Consider the following 24273-nt stretch of genomic DNA (forward strand, 5'->3'; position numbering starts at 1 on the left):
AATCAAACTATTAAGTGTCCTTTGCAATCTGTTTCTACTTCTCCACTGAAATTGAATTTAAAATTACTAAAGTCAATGAACATATAACTGAGTCTGAATGTATACAAATGTGTACAAATTCGTAAAACAAGACCTAGAACAACAGGTGCTTTAAATTTAGCTTAACAAAATATTCCATTACTTTAACAAGGATTGTAACTTGTATCACTATTACAAAAAATACCAAAACACCTGTTTAACAAGGTGTCATTTAAAGAGGAGATGCACTTTTAAACTTACAATATTCTACCAGTTGGCACTATTCTAGTTTTTTCATGACTGCTGAATTCACTACAACAGCACAGCAGTGGTCTGCGGATCAACCGGGGATTAACCCCTGGCCAATATGCAAACCTGTGATGCAAATTCAGAAGCATTTACATTGGACCTTAAGAATTAAAATAAAGACCCTACTATACATGTATGCAGCGCCAAATTGGAAACTAAGAGTAATTATGCAGTTTTCAAAATGATATCACCCTCCTGCAAGTTGGGACAAGAAGTGATGGCAGTTGATTTGGACACAGACATCCTTTATTTGCAACATTTGTAAAAAGAGATCTTTCTGAGGATGGCCTGTTTTTTCTAAAAGCAATGGGAACTCTAGGATGAAAGGAGTTGGGACCTTCTCTACAAAAGAATGCACTGAGAAGGGTCTAGTGAGTATACGTTCAATAAATGGCAGCCTGATCATGATTGTGATACATAGGAGGTTCAAAACAAATGTAAATTAACTCGTGATCAGTCTGATTAAATAGATAGTATCCAAAAGTTATTGAAATAGATAACAAGAAGAAACTGTTGAAGCACTGGTTGTGTGTTGTCATTTTAATGTTTTGTAAGTCTTATACTATGTAGTTCTCTGTTCATCATTTCATGAATTGCTTGGATATCTTTGTGTCATTAGCATGTGTTCTTATTTTGTAGAAAGTCTGTAAGTCATATAAGTTTGTACTTTTTTGTCAGTCATCTACTGACATACTTTAAAATGAATGAAGAATGTTATTGTTTAGTTGTGCAAAATGCCATTTTAATATCAATTTAATGATTACATCTCTAAAGATATCTATATATCTCTATATATATATGATATACTTTGTAATATTTTAATATGTATAAATGTTAAACTTAGGATAAATGCTTGTATAATTTACCAATATTCTCGATATTCTGCCAAGCATGTGTGGTATATATAAATATGAGTTATAATATTACATAGAGTGTGAACATGCATCTGGTTGATCTATGTCACATTCTGCGTACAGGCCAAGAATGCGCTGGCACATGCCTTGCAATCTGCCCGACATGATTGTGATTTGCTCCGTGAGCAATATGAGGAGGAACAGGAAGCCAAGGCAGAGCTCCAGCGTGCTATGTCCAAAGCCAATGGGGAAGTTGCTCAATGGAGGACCAAGTATGAAACAGATGCCATTCAGCGCACCGAGGAACTGGAAGAGGCCAAGTACGTCATGCTCAATAAATGATATGAACACTGCTGATTTAATTGTAGATGTATGAAAATAATTAGATTCAATATTTGTTCAATAATAACAGGAAAAAGCTTGCTCAAAGACTGCAGGATGCTGAAGAACAGGTGGAGGCTGTCAATTCCAAGTGTGCTTCACTGGAAAAGACCAAGCAGAGGCTACAAGCTGAAGTGGAGGACCTCATGATTGATGTTGAACGAGCCAACAGTGCTGCTGCATCCCTTGACAAAAAGCAGAGGAACTTTGATAAGGTAAACTTGGAAAACACTTTGAATCAAAGACTTTAACAATATTGCATCTACGTTTTTAGTTTTTCACCTATTTGGTGCTAAGTAACTTCCACAAATCTCCCGAATTTCGACGTCTTCGAACAAGTTACATTCTTCAAAATTTGAGTAGGTTTGAGCTACAAATATTTGCACTGATTTCACATTTGAACTTGTTCTTAAAGAGAAAACCAAGGCCATGTTTAGGGAAGTTGTGTGCTGTGTTTTGGCAGCTTGATAGCACCTGTTCTGGTATGCCACTGCATTCGGGTGAGAGAGATGCCGTAGACATCTGTGTGCACTTGTAGGTCACAGATTCGAGTGCACAAAAGGATGGCTTAGCCCTGAACACTTGTGAAATGAGCACCAATGAGTAGGGAAACAATACAGGGGGCCTGATTTACAAAAGCATTTTTCAATGGCAAAATTCCATTGAACGCCCCTTTGTAAATCAGACCCAATATGTGGTGTGTGTGCGCTATATATCAATAAATCCTTCCTGCTACTCATTCCACTTTAAGCACACAAAAGAAAAGATTTTTGTTTTTCTATGCCACTTACAGTATTAAAAGCATGCACCTATACAGCGCAAAGACATTAGGTGTGAATAGTTTGATATATTTTTAAAGATACCAGGCTTGAGTAACATATGATAACAACCCAACAGCAAATACGCAATTAATAATGTAGTTATTTATTCACTAAAATGGTGTTCAGGTTTGGCAGCACACCTTTAAAATATCAGAAGCGGGTTTAGCCGAGAACAGGTGAGGATTGAGGCTCAGTATTTGCACAGTTAAACTCATTAAATTATTGCTTCTTAACAGGTCCTGGCAGAATGGAAACAAAAGTATGAGGAAGCTCAAGCTGAGCTAGATGCAGCACAGAAGGATGCCCGTTCCTTGAGCACTGAGATCTTCAAGATGAAGAATGCATATGAGGAGTCACTGGACCAAAATGAAACTTTGAAACGTGAAAACAAGAACCTGCAACGTAAGTTTTTACCGAAACAAGTTTGGCTTCATGTATTGATGTTTAAACATGCTCTACAGAATGATCATGTGAAATTAATTCAATGTCATTATAATAGTTCCATGCTGTACACAATGAATTGAAAATGTTTTCAGTATGATTACAAATAACACACATTTTTTTCTGCAGTTTTTTTTAACGCCTTTACTCCTTTCCTGCACATTATTTTCCTTCTTTATCATTAATCATTGGTTAATGAATACATTTTATCAAGAAATATTGCCAACACATTTTTGGCAAACAATTCTACCACTTTTTTAAGGCATATGTAATGATTAATTTGGTCAAAAAGGAAATAAATCAATCATTATCACACTGATGTGTAAGATGTTAGAATTTACCAAACATCAACGTCCAACCCAATTGTGACACATCAAAATTATTTCATTTTAAAAAGAGCTGATCAAATGTTTTCAGGAAATCCATTTTCTGTTACATAAAACATGTTATTGAGATTACATCATTCCGTACATATTTGTTAAAAAATGTGTTACTCTCGTTTTTGTGAAAATCATTCCTGTAGACATTTGTTTAATGAAAAGTGTTAATTAAACAATAATTAATGAAAAAGATGGACAGAGCAGTTCAAAGAAGCAATACAAAACCCTAAAAATTCATTTGTAAACTTACTTGAAACAGTTTCAATTAATTGGAGCGCAACTATTATCATCAACTTACTTTATTTTGGCTAGTTAGCCATAAAAGTATCAAAACACATTTACAATGAAATTCAGCTTCCTTAAACTACATCATTATTAAAAGTCTATATCATGTTAAATACAGATTCCCCAGGGCGTTCGACCCACAGCGCTTTGAGATCATACCAATGGTATATAAGGCACTATACAAATGCACAATATTATAACATAACATAACATATACACGATAATCAGTGTGTTTTAATATTATATTAATGCTGGATTCATTGTGCATGCTTTTGCTGTCATTCATTTAGTGAGTCACCCTTCACCTTCAAATATGTTTCTGTGTAGCATTGCTTTAGATATTAGAAATCTCTTCTTTCCACTTTGAATTATATTGTATGGATGATCTACAACAAGGACACTACTTGACATGATGATGGATTTACCAATGTAAAGCAACACTTAATCCATTTTAACCGGGTCTTGAAATGCAGATTCTATTTTTCAGGTGCACGTATTATGAAATTAAACTCCAGACAATTAAATTATTGCAGATAACTTCCTTACTATTTATATATTTTTCACATACAGAGGAGATCTCAGATCTTACAGAACAGATTGGCGAAACAGGAAAGTCTATTCATGAGTTGGAAAAAGCAAAAAAACAGATTGAACAAGAAAAGGGTGAATTCCAAGCTGCATTGGAGGAAGCTGAAGTATGTTAAGAAAACACTTTCTCAAAAGCATAGCAAATCATAAATAATGATTCTTTTTAGTTTGTCTATAAATAACGTATTAATGTTTCATAAAAGGGATCACTAGAACATGAAGAAGCCAAGATCCTGCGCATCCAGCTGGAGCTGAACCAAGTCAAGTCTGAGGTAGACAGAAAAATTGCGGAAAAAGATGAGGAAATTGAACAGCTGAAGAGGAACAACCAGAGAGCTGTGGATTCACTTCAAGGTACATTAGATTCTGAAATCAGGAGCAGGAATGATGCTCTGAGGCTGAAGAAGAAAATGGAAGGAGATCTAAATGAAATAGAGATTCAACTCAGCCATGCCAACCGCCAAGCTGCAGAAGCACAGAAGCACCTTAAAAATGTGCAAGGGCAACTCAAGGTACTGTTATCCAAACTATTTTATAGTGAACTTCTACATATCACCCATGTTTTTAGTTGCAAGACACTATACTCTTACAAGCTTTTCTCTTTTCTGAAAAGGATGCCCAACTTCATCTTGATGATGCTACTCGAGGACAAGATGACTTAAAAGAACAGGTGGCTGTCATCGAAAGAAGAAACAATTTGCAGCAGGCTGAACTTGAAGAAATGAGGGCCGCCCTTGAACAGACAGAAAGATCACATAAAGTTGCAGAGCATGAACTTCTTGATGCAAGTGAACGTCTACAGCTTCTGCATTCTCAGGTAAAGTTCTTTTTTTTAGCACAATGGCCATGGTTAAAAAAGGAAAAATATCAGTTTATTACAGATATTAAAATTAAATCATTTCATTTTAAAAGAACACCAGTCTTATCAACACCAAGAAGAAGCTTGAGAGTGACAGCTCCCAACTCCAAGGTGAAGTGGAGGAAGCAATCCAAGAAGCCAGGAATGCTGAAGAGAAAGCCAAGAAGGCCATTACGGATGTAAGTATATTCTAGTTTGTAGAAGTAGATAAACAACTATAAAGTACATGTTTCCTTTCATAGATCAATTGTTTCTTCTTCCTATAGCAACTGCTGCTTTAACCCAGTTCTAAATTTAATTCATCACATTACTACATCCAATCTGCTTAATTCATCCAGACTTTCTTACTCCAAAATGTAACCAATCATGACTATAACACAACTTTGCCCTGTCATTGTGTTAAAAAATATCCAACAAAAACGATTTAGGCTATGATTCTTGGACCACTTATGCTACTCTTTATTTAGTGGTGTTTCTATGTAACACCTGCCCTACTTTTTCAGGCCAGTAATGACTGTTCTTTAGAATACCCATTCAGCATTCAAGTTCAAAACATTCCTCTCCATGTTCTTTAACACCCACACCATTCCCTACTTGCAAAAGTCTAGTCTTCACGCTTCAAGTCTGCAGAGCATGTACGCGGGTGTCCGGGTCACAAAAGGTCATACACAAAAGCATGCCGTGCTGTGCCCAGGGCTTCCCGGTACGCACTCTGCAGAGCGCTGTAGGAACCGGGAACTCAGCAGCTGGAGGCCAGAGCTCAGAGGAAGTATGTGGGGGAGGAGGCAGGAGCAGGTGAAGGGATGGAAGGTGCCCCATAGCAGCCGGGAGTTCAGGGATGTAACCCCCGACAAGGAAGTGGAGAGGACTGCGCACAAAACGTTACACCGGAGGGATTACGATCCTTTGTGCTGCAATCGCGTGTGCAGCCTTTTGTGCACGGCCTAGAGGTATAGAACCAGTCTTCAGGCATTATTGCTTCTTCATCTTTGAACCTCTTTATTTTTCCTTTGCAACTGCCTGCTAAAATGTTAATATCTTTCCCACTTAGAAGCTTGCTGATGTTGCAGATCTTTCCATTGTATAAAAATAATGGAACTCTTTAAATCAGTCACTCTTTGTGGTTCATGAGTAGCTGATATTGTATGTCTTTTTCATGGAAACATTTTATGTTCTGTGTGATCTCTGGGTGATCAGGTCTTCCAGAGCTTGACCTATCAGTATATCCTAACAGTTTCATGCAGAAGTGTCTGTCAAAGTACCTTAAATTGAGTCATTATGGTTGGGTCAGAAAGTTATGTTCAATGTGGCAAAGATATTGCATATACAGCAGATCTCTAAAGAATGCACGACTTGAAAACAAAGCAGTTAATTCCTTCTGCAAATCCTTTGGATTTGGGTGGTTACTATGAGCTGAATGCAGTGTTTTTCCAGAAATCACTTTCTCTTTCTCTATGAAGTTAAGCAGATATCTTTGAAGGAAATTCCCACTCATCTATCATTACGTTTCACGTATTTGACAACAGTGCTTACATAGGCATGGTTCACAAAAGGCACCCAAGGCCATTTGGAGTAATTATTGTCAAATATGAAAGCAAACCTTGGCACAGGCTATGCACCCAAAAAGGTCCTTTAAGACGTGTGCTTTTTTTTATACAAGGAATCCCTCGAACTTGCAAGAGAGGTACACCACCATTTGTGTGTTGACTTGTGTTACTGGTTGCACATAAAAAGCGACCCATTAAAACATTGTCCACATCACTGTGCATGTTTGGCTACCAAAAATCAGTATGCACTCTTCTATTGGTTATGCTTTACTTTTAAGCTACTGATATTTGTTTAACAAAGCAGTGATTGCTCTGGCAAAGAAGTTGAAGGTACAATCTGGCAACCTTCAGTAAAGCCGCTGTGTTAACAGTTAATACTGTAACCAAGAGCTAATAAGATTGCTCTGTTGGATCCAATGTTATATGTATGCGTACCCTTTGGATACACCGAGAAACTATGCTTCATGAATGGGATGACAGTGCTTGTATTGGTATGGTTGACAATAGCTATCTTAAATCAGATTATAGACATCTTTGGCACTGACCACAGCACTCTCAAAGGGCTCATTACTCAATGGGCAATTTACATTTTTGTTGCGACACAGCACACTGAAGGTGCTTATTTGATGGACACCCCCCAATAACAATACATTCTCGGCTCTAGTTTAAGTTATGCTCCGATGCTTGTGGTGTTGATGTGGTAAAGAAATATTTGTTCTCACTGTGATGTTGATGGTACCTTCTGGTACTCTTCAACGCTGCCCATTTGTCAACAGTTAACTCTGAAGTCAAAACCCACCAAGAATTCCATTCAGCATCCAATGTGTAATTGAGCAGCCCGACTTTAAACATACTGCATTCCAAACAGCGGATAATTTAGGCCTCTTCCTACGATTCTTCTGTCACAGCGATGTTTGAAATGCTGGCATATGGGTAACTATGTTGCCTCTCCCTTTGTCATGAAGAAATACACCAAAGATTGAAATCTGACATTAAACTATTGGTGAATCTTTAGATATACAGTATTTACTTAAACATGAGATGGTCCAGCCATTGCTTCTTTATATATCTAGTACAGTAATTTACTTCAAATGCTTTGACTATATGTGAAGAGAAAATTACGTTCACTTCAATTTAGAACCACCTGAGGACTGCCCCAGAAGTGTAATTAATGGCATTGTGGTGATGATTGCTAGTTTCATGCACTAAACAAATGTAGTTTGGGTACATTGGCAGAGCCTCTTCTCAACCGACTAAAACCCTCCTCATTTGCCACTTGATATTGATTTCACACCTTTTAAAAACAAAAGATAACTCGCTGCATGCACTTTTCATGGTAACAGCAAACTCCCCCAAAAGAGGGCAGTGACTTTAGGTTCATTCAACTAAATCCTTAGCTTGAAGTAGTATCCAGACTGCCCTTTTTATTCCATGATTTTACATGAGATGTCACAGACGCTTTCAAATAACATTTCTCCTTCTTGGCCATTAACCCTATTGACTTTGACAGCTGAAGGAAAGCTCTAAGCATGTATTCATGCTCAACCATTGCATTTCCATATATTATAATATGGTCTTGGCAGAACATTGCTGTGTATTTTAATTTTGTATGTAGTACTTATGACTTCAAGGGCCCTTAAAACGTTGTCCATGACACCTTTGAAGTCTTCTGCTTCTGTGGGTAGCTTAAATTGCATTCTTTCAAATAGGAATAGTACTTCTAGTCATATAAATACCATGTATTGTCTTAACTGCAGAATTAAAATGATCTCAATATGGACATAGGATAAGTCAAATGTAGAAAAGACTACATGATCACATATCATCACTAACATCTCATATTTGGAAGGTGGTGCCTACTGGGCCCTAATGTTGCTATTGAGGTGTTTTAAGCTAGGCAAGGAGAGATTTGTCATGTCTGTGCTCTATCTCACAGGTGATAATTACCCAGGTTACTCTCTGGGATCATTAATATGCTCCCTGCATTAGCTATCCAGTTCAATCAACAATCAATGCCCTTCTCCTATTATTAGACCTGTCGGCCGCATTCGACTTAGTAGACCATTAAGTCCTCTGCAAGCACCCAACCTCAGCAGCACACTTCTCTGTCAAAGCTACTGCATGGTACGGCTGGGACAGATTAGTACTGAGGGCTATAATGCTTTAAAATATACTCTTTGCCTGTAGGCAATAGTGTTGGTTTGACACCCTGCTGTCATTATTTCAAGAATATACCTGCAGAACATAAAAGAGGCAATCATGGGATAAAGTCTAGTTTTTCCAAGGAACGTTTATTAGCAGGGATTCATCCAAGAAGTAGGCATTTCTCGGCCAATTGCCTTTCAATTTCTGTTTACTGGACTTAAAACCTTGAGTTTTCGCAACACTTCCTATCTTCCACTGTACAGTTTTCACATCAACCCTGCAGGACCATAGTATGTTGCTAAGGCTACAGTATTACAATATTGCCTTAAAAAAAATATTTGTTCTTTTATTTTTAAGTTCAATGTTGTAAATTAGACTAATAAATACCTCATTCAATTCGGGCCATTATGTTTCAAAGAAAAACCTCTATGCTTTGTCCTAAAATATTTACAATATATGCCAACACACACAAATGCCTGGTACATACTTAGTGAAAACTCGCTTGAACTTGTTTTAATCAGATATCTAGCAATGATGGGTAGTGAATGCAATAACACCACAACGTTTTGTTACATGTAACAATGTTCATGTATTCTTTCAGCACATTCACCCAGCTATTACTTAAACGGAACAATATTGTATGTAAAGTCATTTTCAAAATTACATGCGTTAATTTCACTTTAATGGGCATATGTTATAAAAAAAAAAAAAGGTTAAAGACAAGCCGGACCATAGCTCTTTAACGCTCGGAGTGCAATGGGAACAGTTAGTCACTGCAGGTGTAGTGTATTATGGGGTTGGCACATGGGCAGGGGCTTTTGGTTTCCCAGGGTTCGAAATCTGTGGAGACAATTATTACTGGATTCCGAATCCGGAGAAATCGTGCCCATTTCCACCATTGACTCTTGCTACTGTAGTCAGTAAGGGCCTCCTTTACAATGTCAGGAAGAACTGGTACACTCCCCATCCACTCTCACACCAGCGTGCACTCGGGAAGGATGAAAGGTCAGGGTCTAGTCTCGACAAGCTCTGCAGGACTTGTGCTGATAGCAGGACTGCATCTATTGCCTGTGTGGCATAAACCACCTCTACTAGCCTACCAATGGCATTGGTCCCCTAACAGATGACTTCTAAACCTGCACACAGATGGCGAGGGTGTATGATGACAGTTCCCTGGGACTCCTGCTGCCATCGTTTAACTCGATCGTATGGTTCGAGTTAAAATCGATCAATTTGAGTCCAATACATATTCTTTGGACAGCGGAGTACCACAAGCGGCATGCCTATCCCCCTTATTATTTAACATGTATATAAAACCTCTAAATTACTGGCTTCAGAATAATAATATCACTTCTCAAAACTACGCTGATGATACACAAGACATTTTTCGTATGTCCACTTCTAGCATTGATAAAGACCATGCGAAAATAAATAACACATTCAGCAGCATTGAACTTTGGATGGACCAAAACTGGCTCAGCCTTAATACAGGCAAAATACCCATCTGCCTGATTGCTAAGCTAAAGCAATCGGATTAAAACTCAAGGTCAATATTACATTTCTATCCTCAGTGAAAAATCCAGGTCTACTTTGACTGCCATCTGTCTATGACCTAACGCGCAAATAAATTAGTCTTTATCACCAACTACTACCCAATGATCATTAAGCAGATCAGGCCCTTCATTTCTGAGCATCACGCAGCTAGCATCGCCCACGCTGTTATTAGTTTGTTCCATCACTATGGTGACTCCCTACTACTCGGTGACCCTATTATCATTATCATTATTATTGTATTAATTGAGCACAGACCTAGTTTCGAGAAGCAACGCAGCACGTTACAGAGGCATAAAACATTACAGATGCATAACGGAGCGCTTTTGAGCGGTAACAACAGAAAGGATATACAGCAGGGGGTGGGGCACAGAGAAGGGGTACATCTGTATCAGCTGGCAGGGAGGAGAGAGGCGGGTGGCGATCAGTGAGACTGGTGGCACGAGGGGTGACGTGATGGCCTAGGTGTTGAGGAGGAGTCCCTAAATATGTTCTGAATAAAATGCAGACAAATCAAAATACTGCTGCACGTGCAGTTGTCTGCATACCTTCTAAAATGCATATTTTCCCCAATCTGAAGAAGCAAGAATTCAGTTCAAAACGCTGACAGTAGTCTTTAAGGCCCTCCAGAATACTGGTCATAAATACCTATCCTGAAAATGTCAACTGTACTCTCCCCTACAGGCAGGCCTCCAGATAAGGTGCGTATCAGGCCTTCTGATGCATGAAAATCTTGTAAATATGACAGCTTTATTATTTTCCTGTGTACATTTACATACAAGTTTAGAGCAGAGGGCAGTGCAAAGGTCAGGTTACTTGACAGAAACCAGAACGCTTTTCATTTTATCTACATGGATGTAATTCAAGCCATGGATAAAAGTCTCTGAAACAGAATATATTTCTCTGAAGCCTTTCAAACAAAGAATCTGCCCACCATTACAAAAGGAAAGGTTTCTTTCCATTCAGTTTCTGCTGCAGTGTGTACAGAAGCACTGTGCCTATTTATTTTCCTAGCATTTTAGGATTGTATAATTAATAAGATGGAAAACTAAGATGCAATTGAGAATTTATATTTTGTAGTGAAAGCAAACCAGTATTACACAATTGTTTTTTTCAGAGTTCCGGTGCTGTGTGCATAATCATGGAGAGGAAGATCATTTTTACACTTAAAATTTTATTTACACTCCAATTAAAAAAAAAGTGTGTAAAATGATGACTATGCACGGTCTAGTTTACATCCATTGAACCTTGCAGTCAATGGGGTACCTTATTATAAATGGCCAGTGGCAGCAGAGTCTTTGCTCAAGGGTGAGCGTCGTAACACCAGGTGTTCTAGCCTCTCAAATCTTCAATACTACAATTAAATCATCCAAAACCCGACTCTCAAGGAAGTGCAAGCTCTATTCAAATACCAACAAATGAAAGTTACATTTGTAATTGAAATAGAAACTCAGCAAAACCTGGCCCTTTGATAATTCTGTGATTATTAAACCTCAGTCGATACTCAGTTTACCGACCTCTGAAGGATGTTAGCCAATAAGATAGCTCAGCCGGCTGAGAGCTGCAATCTGTGCATGATCTGTTGGTTGCAAGTTCGAATCCTGGCAAGACCAATTCAGCCTTTCACCCTTTCGAGGTCGATAAAGGAGTACCGACTTCGGTTTGGTGATAATTGTTATAAATATGTTCTACGTACAGCGCTTTACCAAAAGTGCTACATAAATAACCATGAAATTAGGTATATAATTTAGCGTGGAGTGCTTGCCTCTCTGCACTGTTGTATGATAAGATATATGATATGATAGGTTATTTATAACGTGCTTAATACCCAGAGGTTTCTAAGCGTGGACCCAGGGATCAAACCTCTGTTGCTCCGTGCCATCCTGCTTCCAATGCGAGCATGTTGCTGCTGAGCTATCCTCCCGAGACCAAATATCATAATATTTGCATACCATCAGGTAGTAATAGCTTCAGGAAATTAGGACTTTCATTAAACATCAAAAGACAATTTTGCTATCGAACCTCAAAACACACAATACAATACATGCTTGCTTTACTGGGTAATTGGCTAGGTTTTTGTGTTTTAAACATTTAAATATATATAGGAGAGATCAAATGGCCAGACTTTAGAGAAATAATGAAAGGTGTATTCTGACACAATGCAGAAAGCTGCCGCCTACTAATGATTTCCATACAGTTTTTGCACATTTGCACACGTTAGCACGGTGTCACATACATTTACTCTCTTGCAAAGGAGAAAAGTGATTTTTACTCTCTTAAAATGACGTTTACTCTCAAAGTTTAAAAATAGGGAGTAAAATACTCGCAGCTCAAAATCTGGAACACTGCCGACAGGCTTTTCGTTCGTCTCACAAATCACTCAGGGACGTCATTTAGGGGTCGCCAGACGTCGCAACTGCGACCTCTGAGGTCTCCCTTGTGACCTCTGTGATCTCCCTTGCGACCTCTAAAAAATTTTTTTTTAAAAAGAATTGTTATTATTATTCTTTTTTTTTTGTAATGCAAGCTCCTGGGCTGTGGCCAGCACCATGTGGCTCTTTAATTCTGGAGTGGCTGGCTTTCTTGTTCAGGCCCCTTAAAAAAAAGAAGAAAAATAAGAACAGGAGTGCGACAAGTCTAACACTTTCAGCACTGACCCTAAATAAGAAAGAATAGGAATACCAAATAATGTGTCTTTCTAGAATTCTATACAATAATTGCTAGACTCATTAAAGGTTTATTTCAGGCACACTTCAGGGGGTGAGTCACTGATTTAGTCTGTTCTTAAATGCCTCAACTCGGCCTTTCATCCTTCTGAGGTCGATAAATGAGTACCAACACAGGTTGGGTGATATTGGGTGTATATTTTTTCTATATAAAGCGCTTAAGCGTAAGTGCTATAGAATAACACATCATTATCATTTGGTCATGGACGTCTGCTTGCATTCACAGTAATTTGGTAATATGGACCTATACACACTGATCTTAACGATGCATATGGCGATCCATTCTTGTATGAAATGCATATCACATTATAGTGATATCGTAACCATATTTTTCGTAGTGTACAATGCTATGTGATGCCACTTCCTGTTTTGTGAACGGGTGAAAGGTCGTGTTCCATCGCTTCCCGCGATATCACTTCGGGGTGGGGGTCAAATGACATCACTTCCTGTGATGTCATCAGGGGTCCAGGGTCATGTGATGTCACTTCCACTACCCCTGGCATTTTGGTGAAATGACGTCCCTGAACTCACTTTTGTCTGAGTGGCGCTTCAGATGTTCAAGAGCAATGGGAAGGTCGTTGCATGCAATCACTAAGCTGTAGACAGCGTTGCATTTTGATCATTGATGCATAAATAATCTTTTCATCTTCAGGAAAGGATTGAAAACCTTTTTATTTAGGTAATTTCCTCTCCTCTTTTTCTCCCTTCAGCCCCTCACCAATGGTCAGCGCTTGGACGCCCCAGCTGCAAGCGCTATACAAGTATCCATAGCATAGCATCATTTAATGAATTCATTGATTCCCATTGAATCTGTAATTTTCCTTTCAAGCATGAATTCAGCAGACATGATATTATGGTCACTAAATCAGTATATAAAATACTGAACCAATGGCACTTATTAAGCAAGTCAGGGCACTCATAAATATAATCAATGCATGAAGAAATGTCCCCTCTGCGCAAAGTGCCGGCCCGATCCAAATCCCCTACCACATTATTATTAAGTTTGATAAGATCTCACTTTTGTAAGAGAGTAGACCATATCAAACCGTTCGCATTTCCTACAGTTAGGACGTCGACATTGCCACTCCACTCATCCAGGACAACTTCAAATCGAACAGCATTAAGGTCACCAGCCAATAAAACAAAGCCTTGGTTGGGCCTCAAAAAACATTCCTCTAATATTATGGTAATGTTCTCTAAAAAGGAATCTATATTATATTTCCTAGGGTTCCAATACATATTCAAAACAAGAAACCAAAGATTACCAATGCTTGTCAACAAGTTAAATTCAATAGCTAAAAGGTTTTGATAGGAGTCCCATATTCTACCAGCCCTATGTCCTATAGAATATCTAGTTGCAATCAAAAGACCTCCCGTTGGTCGATGCAGAGGTCCCTTAATAGCATTCTCGTTAAAAACCTGGAAACCATAAATATAAATTTGGCTTTGAAGCCACGCTTCTTGAAGTAAAATAATATGATACTTCCCGAGCACATTACAAAGATCTGAGCACAGCTGTCTGGGCCCTCCAGAGTTCCGAGATCCCTTTCAAATAACACTCTCTGTTAAGGACTAAACGTGTCTAAGGGCCTCACTAGAAGGTTGCCGGTAAGCTGCCGGTAATACCGGCGGCCTACTGGCAACCTCAGCTTACCGTTTCCACCGCCCGATATTACGGACAGAACAGTAAATTCCCATTCCCATGGAGTCACAGACTCCATGGGAATGGGAACACTGAAGCAATGGTACTGTTTGTAACGGTGCCAGTGCTTCAGTGAATCATCTGCCAGTAGGGGCCTGAACTACCTGCAGGTCAGGCCTGCTGGTTGTTCACTGCCCCTACCAGTAGTCTCAGAGTATGCCGGTCCGATAAAAGTGCCAGTAACCGTTGTTACCACCACTTTTTGCCAGACCGGCATGCTCATAATGACAGCCTAAGTGTTTCTGTTTTGTGAGTTAATTAAAGCTGCAGGGAGCCAGGACCATTCCCCAGCCTTCCCCAAATAACTCTTAGAAATATTAACAGTTTGTCGATTCGTATGGGGGGCATGTGATTCTTAAGTCCTCGAGTCCTATAAGGCCCCTACTCTTATTCTCCATACGTAGATGTATCATGGACGGGCCCATGTGTTCGCCAAATTGGGTGCAATGTCATATCCTATAGACCTGAAGATTTCGGTTTGAGAAAGTAACATATCTCTTGTAACTCTCGAAGACAGTTCAAGTGACACCAAGTCCAAGAGATTATCCTCCAATAACACAATCAGTGTTATATCCTGCGAGGTAATGATTCTCAGTTTGGGAATGTCGTACACTAGTGCTAATATGTTGGATCGATGAAGTAATGTCCTAATATTATCCTGTAGTACATATTCAACAATAAGTATCAGAACCGTGGGCCTATATGTTGTATTGGGCCACTTAGGGCTAAAGGAGGATCATCTGGGTCCAACCTTTGCCGCAATTAGACTCTTATTAGCGATTGACCAGTAGGGATGTAATAATTATTTATTTCTTATACAGCACTACACACCCATAGGTCTCAGAGCACTGAAATAACAGAAGAAATTATTGTCCCACCTAGTTTTACTATCAATTTATCGACCTCGGAAGGATGAAAGGCTGAGTTGAGAACTGCCAGGATTCGAACTGCCACAGAAGATGAGCACAGATATTAGGGGCAAGCACTTAGCTCACTTTGCTATCTGACCGGCCGTCTCACTCATTTAGTGAAAGTTCCCCACTTTAATAAGATCCGCCAGGATATGTAATTTCTCTACTTGTGACAAAGTGACAGGCGTGTTTCTTTGATCTAGGCTCATATTTAAAAGTAAATTTGTCGCTGCCACTCCTTTATGAATATTAGCCCACAAAATAGGTAGAGATGTCTGGCTGTCTCGCCTCAATAACAGTTTGATGGGCTCTACCACTTATTTCCACCACCAAGGAAGGCGGAGTCACTTCCATAGGCACCTCCCGGCTCCAATTTTTTCTATTTTTGCTATTCTTCTTGTTTTTTTGGCTCTTTTGTGATTGTGAGTTATGCGTGGCCGTATGGCGCCATGCTTCTTCAATCATTAGAAATGTTACAAACCTTTGTGATGATTTTTTGTTAAGGTTCTTTTTCCTTTTTTGATTTTTGGTTTTCTTTTCTTTATGCGCTATTTTACTTTCGAAGACAGATTACCGCACAGTGGGAGAGGTAGCAGATATCAGTTTGCAAAGATCTGATACACTTTCTACAGACTCCTCAACTATAACCACTGATTCAGTTTTACTAACCTGAGGAAGCCCTGGTTCTTCCTGAGGACCGTTTAAAGGGGCTTCCAAAAGAGGTGGATATTTACCTTCTGCAATTTGGTTGGCATTATTCTCGCTTGTAAAAATCCACAATTCTTGTCTGAATAAAAGCACATCAAGGCTAGCCTGAATAGTGGTAGGAATTTGGGTATGCTGTTTAACCGCAAGTCTAATATTCTCATAAAGATTAATCATAGATGTGAGATCACGGTTCAGGGCAGAGATGGAAGTAGGGCCCAAATTCGTTATATCTCCAGGTACTACCTCTCCCATATAACTATGTCTAGATTCGAAGCAATGGAATACTTGTCGAGAAGCGAATATCCCAATCATTCTTTGAGTATTGCAGGAGTATTTGAAGGTGAAATATCCGAATGGACTATATTTATATTTAATAACTCCCCCTCACCGTCGATGATGGGATTAGAAGTCGTGGGATGCAGATCTCTGACCCTAGCCAGATCGCATACTGGGTTAATTCTCTCAACGTCATCATCAGGTATTTCCATGATGTCCGTTACAGTTTTATGAGACAAAACACGTGTGGAGGAGTTAGGCACTTGAGCGTTTTGTCCAGAAATGTCTAAAATGTTGTTCCTACACTGGGATGACATTTTGGCTGATGATGCAGAGTTATCAAGAAAAAAGGATTAATTGAGATTCTCAAAAATAACTTGGTCCGGGGGTGGGGGGCTGGCAAGTTGCATATCTTCCATCAAACATTTGCTCCGAAGATTGTACATTATAAGTAGTTTCATTTACAATATAGTCTGAAATCGGTGCAGAAATGCCCCCACCTGCCTCCAACTACTGGCAACTGCACTTGTCCACCAATGCATTCCGGGTTCGGCACTCCATGCCTCGCCGGCGTACAAGATGAAAAACGGTGCAATAGCAAAACCACTCCCTCCAACAACTCAAGCTGACTGAGAAGGGCTGCTGACAACAGCACTCGTCCTCCGATGCACTCCAAAGCAACACATAAAGAGAGCACTCATCTGGCGGACGTTGGAGCTCAACCTACGGGCCACAAGGAACATTCCACGCAGCCTAGCATTGGCACTGGCACTACCGCTTTTTCCTGTGTGGCCCGTACTTCTCATCTACACTGTTAGACCCCTGACTCCTCAAACTGGCATCTGAATATACACTCACTCTGGAGGGCCTCCTCTAACATGCCTGATGGGTTTGGGTCCTCACCCTCCCAGCTGCATCCACGCCTGTATGCACTCAGGCTTGAGCACTTGCTTCTGGTGCACTTTTGAAAGAGAGCTACAACTTACACCTACTTGCAACCTCTATGCAATGTGTATACTACAATTATTGTGACCTATCTGGCTGTTTTGCATGTTTCACTAATGCAGGCTCTATTCCTCCTTGTTAATCTTTGTTCTTCATTTCCCTACGTAACCATTCATCTCTGAAAGCACGTTTTGTGTGCAATAAAAACTCTTCGGTTTTCGCCATTATACCAGTGCTGTATATGTTCTATCCTATCCTATTTTCTTTCTAGTTATCTCTTGTTTTGCAGGCTTTCTCTGTAAGTTCTATGATGCATTGATTTTTGTGCTTAATTCTTTTCTCTTCCACATATATTCACTGTTTTTATGGTTCCATGTGATAATGTCCCCGCAAAAATGTCGCCATGCAAAATTTCACTGAAAAATTGCCGTTTTTTACGGAGACATTAGTACATGGAACATGCAAGGAGTGGAGGACACCCCGCAACCGCGCATCCCCTGTCCCTATATATATGGTCACCAATATAATCTCGCCACAAAGATTTACCGGTGACATTATGTACGGCGACCATATATATATAGGGACATTATTACCTGATACCGTTTTTATTGAGTGGCTTCAAACCTATCACTCTGTTTCTTCCTATAATTCGTTCTTACTTCTTACCATAGCACTCGACTCCTTCCTTAATTTCTGGTTCCAACCCCCAATTCCATTTTCTGCATTTATTTATCCTTTCTTCCTCTACCCTCTGATAATCACTATAGGTTTTCTAATTTTCCTCCCCTCTTCGACCCCCTTCATCAGATCCACCAATCTTTGCCATTATCTATCCTAACCAGATATTTTGTTTTCTCTTTGGTCTCCTTTAACATCTATTGTCTTCCACCTATTGAAACTCTTCTTACTTCGTATTACTTTCAATTGTCTTATGATCAATTTGCTCACGCTGTATTTATGTGTGCCATCTTTTTAACTCTATACACACTTTGAGGAAAGCAGTACGAAAATTCAATAAAATTACATAAAATTAAAATAAACTCATTTCGGGGGACAGCCAGAAACCACATCAATTTACTGTTGTCTGAAAAAAGCCTATTTAGCAATCTGTTTGATAGCGTAGCGTGAAACAAACAACAAACAAAGAGTGACTAACTAAGCCAAAGGACCAAATTCTAAATATTTTCGTGGAAAAAGATGAGATGTGCCACTCCTCTAAGAGACTGTCACTGTGAACAGCGCTCCCATCAGTCAGTTGGGTGCTGGGAGCCTCTCCTATATTACTCTTGATGCTAATGTATGCAAGGGGCTGGCCAGCGCAACATTTTTGCTGGCACGCATCCTGCTGAAATGTGCAGGTCACCTTTGAGAAGATGGTGAATTCTACAAGGAAAAACAGTGCATTGTCTGATTTTCATTTCTTGTAGCCCTTTCTGATATCCTGCCCCAAACTGTTTTCATCTCAACTATGGCAAAAGAAAATGAGCATCTCAGAGTCTCTTTGTTTTTCTAGTCTCTAATTAAATGAACTGAGGAGAAACTGAACATGCCATTACATTCTTCAGCCCAAACTCTTTAATCGACTATGAGTTTACAAATTCAGAACTCTCTGGTGACCTAAAACAGTTACCCACAGGCCCTGCGCTGCAAACTAAATGAAAGAAACGGTACTCAGTGCCCATGAATTGAGGTTTTCCATATACATTTCACCTTATTTAATATGCTTCGTGACATGATGAAAGACAAAAGAGCATTGCAGGTCAGTATGGGGATTCATTTCATTGATACATTTATTTGCGTGCTTTCTTTGTGGCTTGCACTCACATCTCAACTGCTATAAAAACATTGATTATTGTATTCATGTTAAGGCTGCTATGATGGCTGAAGAGCTCAAGAAAGAACAAGATACAAGTTCCCATCTTGAGAGAATGAAGAAGAACTTAGAACAGACTGTGAAGGACCTGCAGCATCGCCTGGATGAAGCTGAGCAGCTTGCAATGAAGGGAGGAAAGAAGCAGCTCCAGAAACTGGAGAGTAGGGTGAGTTTACTTCTGAGGATTCGCACTAAGAGGGCTTGGACGGTGTACATCATTAATATGACATTACCATTACACTGCATTTAATTACCCAACAGGTACACGAACTGGAAAATGAACTTGAATGTGAACAGAAACGTGGAGTTGAAGCTATTAAAGGAGTTCGCAAGTACGAGAGAAAGGTTAAAGAGCTAACATACCAGGTGACTGAATTCTTCTTGGATTTATGTGTTAATTTACAACACATACATACATTGTTCTGTTCAAAGGGCTAATGAACTGTTAACATAATTAATATATTGTTTAATTAATGAGTAGAAAAATGAAATTATACATGTTGTGCCTACTTATGAATTTTTTTGAATAATTACAGTGCAATAATTTGAACTATCAGCATGACATTGCAATTTAAAACTTGTTCATGAATGTTCTTTTGCAGTCTGAGGAAGATAAGAAGAATGTTCTGAGACTTCAGGATCTGGCAGACAAATTGCAACTGAAAGTTAAAGCCTACAAGAGACAAGCAGAGGAAACTGTACGTAAAATTACCAAATGTCAACAAATGCTGTAAGCAAATAATTTTATGCAGCCTCAATTTTACCTTGAAACTATTAAATAGTTATTTTAGTCAAAGAATCCACTTGCTTAATTCACAAAATGTTGGCTATATGTGAGAACCTAAAAGCACCTATTCAACTATCAGGCATTGCTTCAATTAGATGGGTTACCATGAAATTCTGCCACTTCTGTCAGAGAGAGATTATGGTCTCCCCTTCGCTCACTCAGTTCTTTGGTGAGGGGGCCCACTGAATGATCCACCTACTTGCAACAAGCAGAGATCTCCCAGGGCAACCACTTGGACTTGGAGGGTGTAATCACCTAATTAATTCTTCAATGCTGCACTTGTCTATGTGTGCAGTGATAGAAATGTGGGGTGTTGGATGAACAGGGCCAATCCCTAACATATCTGGCAACTACCGCCACCAATAAAACACTGTCACTCCTTCCACGTCCTAATCCCCCTCATCAGAATCTAACAATTGTAATTGTTATTGAAGGATAACCTTCTAAAATCCCTTCTCCTGAACACAATAACAACCTTGTATCTCCCCAATATTCTTTACACCTACGTATGAGTCCCTACAGATCTTTTGGGATATTTACCATCACCTGTCATTCTGCCACACCTTTAAGATCTGAATAATAGTGACAACGTAAAACCCACTGTTTCATCTACACATTTCTGACATATTGTTCTTTAGAGTTGTTTCTCTGTCATCATTTTATTCCTCCAAATGTACATTGTATCATTGTTTTCTTTTACCAGGAAGAGCAAGCCAATTCACACCTGTCACGATTCAGGAAAACACAGCACGAGCTAGAAGAAGCCCAGGAAAGAGCTGACATTGCAGAATCACAAGTAAATAAACTCAGGACCAAAAGTCGTGATATTGGAAGCAAGGTGAGATACTCTAGAAACTATTCTTTCCATCTCCTGGTGCATTACCTTGTCCCAAACAAAGTATTTATGCAAAAAATATGAGCAAAGACAAGTCTTTCTTTGTCTTGAAGTATGTGGCTTCTTTTTTATAAACTCATCATTTAGAGCCATTAAAGGTTCCACAGGAAAACCCAGCTGTGGAAATGCTTTGTGTGTTTGTGGTATGGCAATCAGTAGATGTATTTATGTTTGTCAAATTAGACTGACTTCGTTCAAATTGTACAATCTGAAGATGTCAACAGCAGTGGAGAACAAACATACACTATGCTTGCATTTTCACAACTGATCAGACCTCCAGTTGTATTAAGGTTCATCGCTCGTTTCACGCACAAATATTCCACATCACTACCTCTGGGACCTTGTCTCTCTCTCACTCTTTCATAATCTGAAAAGTCACTAACAGCATCATGTAATATAACAAGTGGTCTTCCTCTAGTGATATTTCAAATTCTCTGTTGCTGTACACAAAAGATGAATAATTCGATACTAACCTCAATCTTTTTCGCTAACACTTCACTGATTATCCAAGCCACTGTGGTCCAGGAGATGTTTACCTTTGAGACCCCACTAAGATGTGCACATCATCCGAATTCTCCTTATAGCATCTCTGACATTCGATTGTAGCCAGTTTTTCCATCTAATTCCCTTTCTTGGGGGGTGTAGTAAAGACTATAGACTTTCAGATAGTGCTGCCATTCCACATGTGCTTGGGGCATCATGGTGTGCAGTGTTATTAGTAATTCCTCCTATAGCTTTGTGTCTTTTTCATCTCTTAAATGATTTCTTCAGATCAGATAATTTGGGGCACTGCTGTCTCTTCTTGTGTACAATTCAGAATTTTTAATAAAGAGGATTGATGTTTTAGCTTCCGCCTTGTGCATCTAAAGCCTTTCGATAAATTGGTGGATCTGAATTAATTTAAGTACTCAAACTTGAGACTATCCCCTTCAGCAAAAACTCAAACCTGGCCATACAATTTCTTACCACAAATTCTTTAATTTTTGGTTTTCATTGAAAAAGTGATTGGATGAGATAAACTGTCTGAAAGATTATCTGGATTTATGGGGCATTTTCAGAGTTCATGATTTGTAGACAAAAAAGGACATTTTGGATTCTTGCGATTTCTACCATTGAGCTCACAAAGGCCTGAACAGTATTTAGCCCAACAGTTCTGTAGCATTTAGGATGCACTATTAGATACATGGGTTTCCACAGGTATTCGTACAGTTTTCAGTTGCAACATTCTATGGCATTCTTCACTCTTCCAACTTGTTTACTGTATAGTGCTCTTAATCATAATAGCCCCACCGAACTATAGAAGGAACACAAAGAAACCGGGTGTGCTAAGGCACTGCGGCAAGTAACAATGGTAAGAGCACAGCTTAACACACTAACAACAAGTAAGGCCTAAGCCACATTTATGAGAGCCAAACATCGCTTCTTTGTGTGTGGTAACAGAAGTTGCACAGTTTTAGCACAACAGTTGCATGAGCAAAGAAACAAAACATCTATACCCCTTATAAAGAAAGACAATGAATCAGTGGTAGGGACAGAGAAGAACAAGCACAAAGTATTTCAAGAATTAGTTTCTACCCTTTGCGCAGAAGATGAATATTCGGCTGAGCAGCAGGGGGCATACTTGGCAAAGGAAACCTTAAAAAAACGAACAAAAAAGAGGCTCCATACACCTCACAATGTCGATAAAGAAAGTCTCAGAAGCACTTAAGAGGCTCACGGTAAACAAACGACCTGGACCTGATGGCCTTATAGCAACGTTTAATACAAATATCTACTCAATATTGACACCTAGGTTAGTAGAGCTATTTAACCAAATCAGGGATACTGGGATGTTCTCACCGGGAATGATGGAATAGAACATTACTGTTATTCCCAAACCAGGAAAGGACACTCAATGATGTGCTTCATTCACACCAATCGCATTGATTAACACAGATGCAAGATTATATACAAGGATTTTTCGCTAAGGTCATTCTAAATAGAAATACCTTTGACAATATAAAAAGGTCCTTCACACAACCCGTAAGACCCAACGATACAAACTGGAGGCAATTCTCTTGGCAGTAGATGCCGAGAAGGCTTTCAATCGAGTAGACTCGAGAAAGTGTTGGAAAGATTTGGGTTTGGCCCAAAAATGATCACAATGATATTAGCCAAAGCCCAAGCCGCAAAGCCAGATTTAACAGGGTACTTTCTGGAGATTTCAAGTTGGAAAAGGGAACAAAACAGGGTTGTCTCTGTTCCCGCTTTTATTCGTGCTGTCTACAGGACTTCTTTCAGTGTACATAAGAGAGACGAGGCAGATGATGAGGTGCTGATGATGATGGAGGGACTTTTGTTCTGGAGGAGAGAGATAAACGTAAAGCCAGAAACTCTGGATAGCCTAACATGTCCAAATCACATATTCTGAACCTAACGCTGAACTAATACTCACAGTTAAAGTAGAGATTTTAGAGCAAAGGTAATCTTTTCATTGGGTGAAGAAATATGTTAAATACCATTAACCTAACTACTAAACTCTTGCCATGTTTTAACGGTAACTACCCCAGAATGCTGAATTCTATTTAGCAAGACTTAGGCAAATGGGAATAATTGTACAATACATTGATAGGCCACATTGCAGTGTTGAAAACGATCATTATCCCTAAACTACGTCATCTTTGTTAGGCCCTCCCCATGGCTATACCTAGGAACCCACTAATACATATTCAAAATATTTTTTTCGAATATATTTGAGGAGGGAAACATACACAAGTTAACCCAAAGACTCTGTTAAGACCTAGAGAGCAGGGGGTATGGGTATTCCGGTTGTGGGAAGCTATTTCAAAGCTGCCCTGCTAAGAGTTTTGGGAGAATGGACCCAATAAGAATTTGGGGAACCATGGCTGTTTATGGAGCAAGCTGTTGCTGTAAAACACATTTGGAAGCAACCATGGCTACATGCCAGAGATAGTGTGAAACCCACACACTAATATCACTTTGACATACGTGGAATGAAGACACAAAGATCCGGGGGTCGGCACATTTCCATCGCCCTTCACACCGCTATACGGGAACATCAGTTTCACTCCGCCGTTACAAGAAAAGGCCATAGGCCTTGAAACAGGGTAGGTGTACTCAAATTGGGAAGATGTTTGAGGGAGGAAGGAATAAGGATTGTGAGAAATGCAAAGCAGATTTTGGAGTATGGGAGTTTGACCATCTGGAATACTTCCAGTTGCATCAATGGCTAATGCACCCTTCTAATAAATCTAACGTCCATCCAGAGCTT

At 39.4% G+C, this 24273-nt stretch overlaps 1 protein-coding gene across 2 annotated transcripts in view; it reads left to right on the forward strand.

Annotated features, from left to right (window-relative positions):
• LOC138569506 (myosin-4-like) overlaps positions 1-24273 on the forward strand; it is a 72795-nt gene that overhangs the window by 38870 nt on the left and 9652 nt on the right. For both annotated transcript variants that reach the window (XM_069647541.1, XM_069647540.1), the window contains exons 29-39: positions 1305-1501; positions 1594-1777; positions 2620-2785; positions 4060-4184; positions 4281-4589; positions 4691-4894; positions 4990-5115; positions 19316-19486; positions 19582-19686; positions 19923-20018; positions 20811-20945. In XM_069647541.1, the coding sequence (XP_069503642.1) occupies positions 1305-1501; positions 1594-1777; positions 2620-2785; positions 4060-4184; positions 4281-4589; positions 4691-4894; positions 4990-5115; positions 19316-19486; positions 19582-19686; positions 19923-20018; positions 20811-20945 (1818 nt within the window). The remainder of the gene's footprint in view (positions 1-1304; positions 1502-1593; positions 1778-2619; positions 2786-4059; positions 4185-4280; positions 4590-4690; positions 4895-4989; positions 5116-19315; positions 19487-19581; positions 19687-19922; positions 20019-20810; positions 20946-24273) is intronic.

The sequence above is a fragment of the Ambystoma mexicanum genome, chromosome 2q, assembly GCF_040938575.1.
Source record: "Ambystoma mexicanum isolate Mex_15411 chromosome 2q, UKY_AmexF1_1, whole genome shotgun sequence".
Lineage (NCBI taxonomy): Eukaryota > Metazoa > Chordata > Amphibia > Caudata > Ambystomatidae > Ambystoma > Ambystoma mexicanum.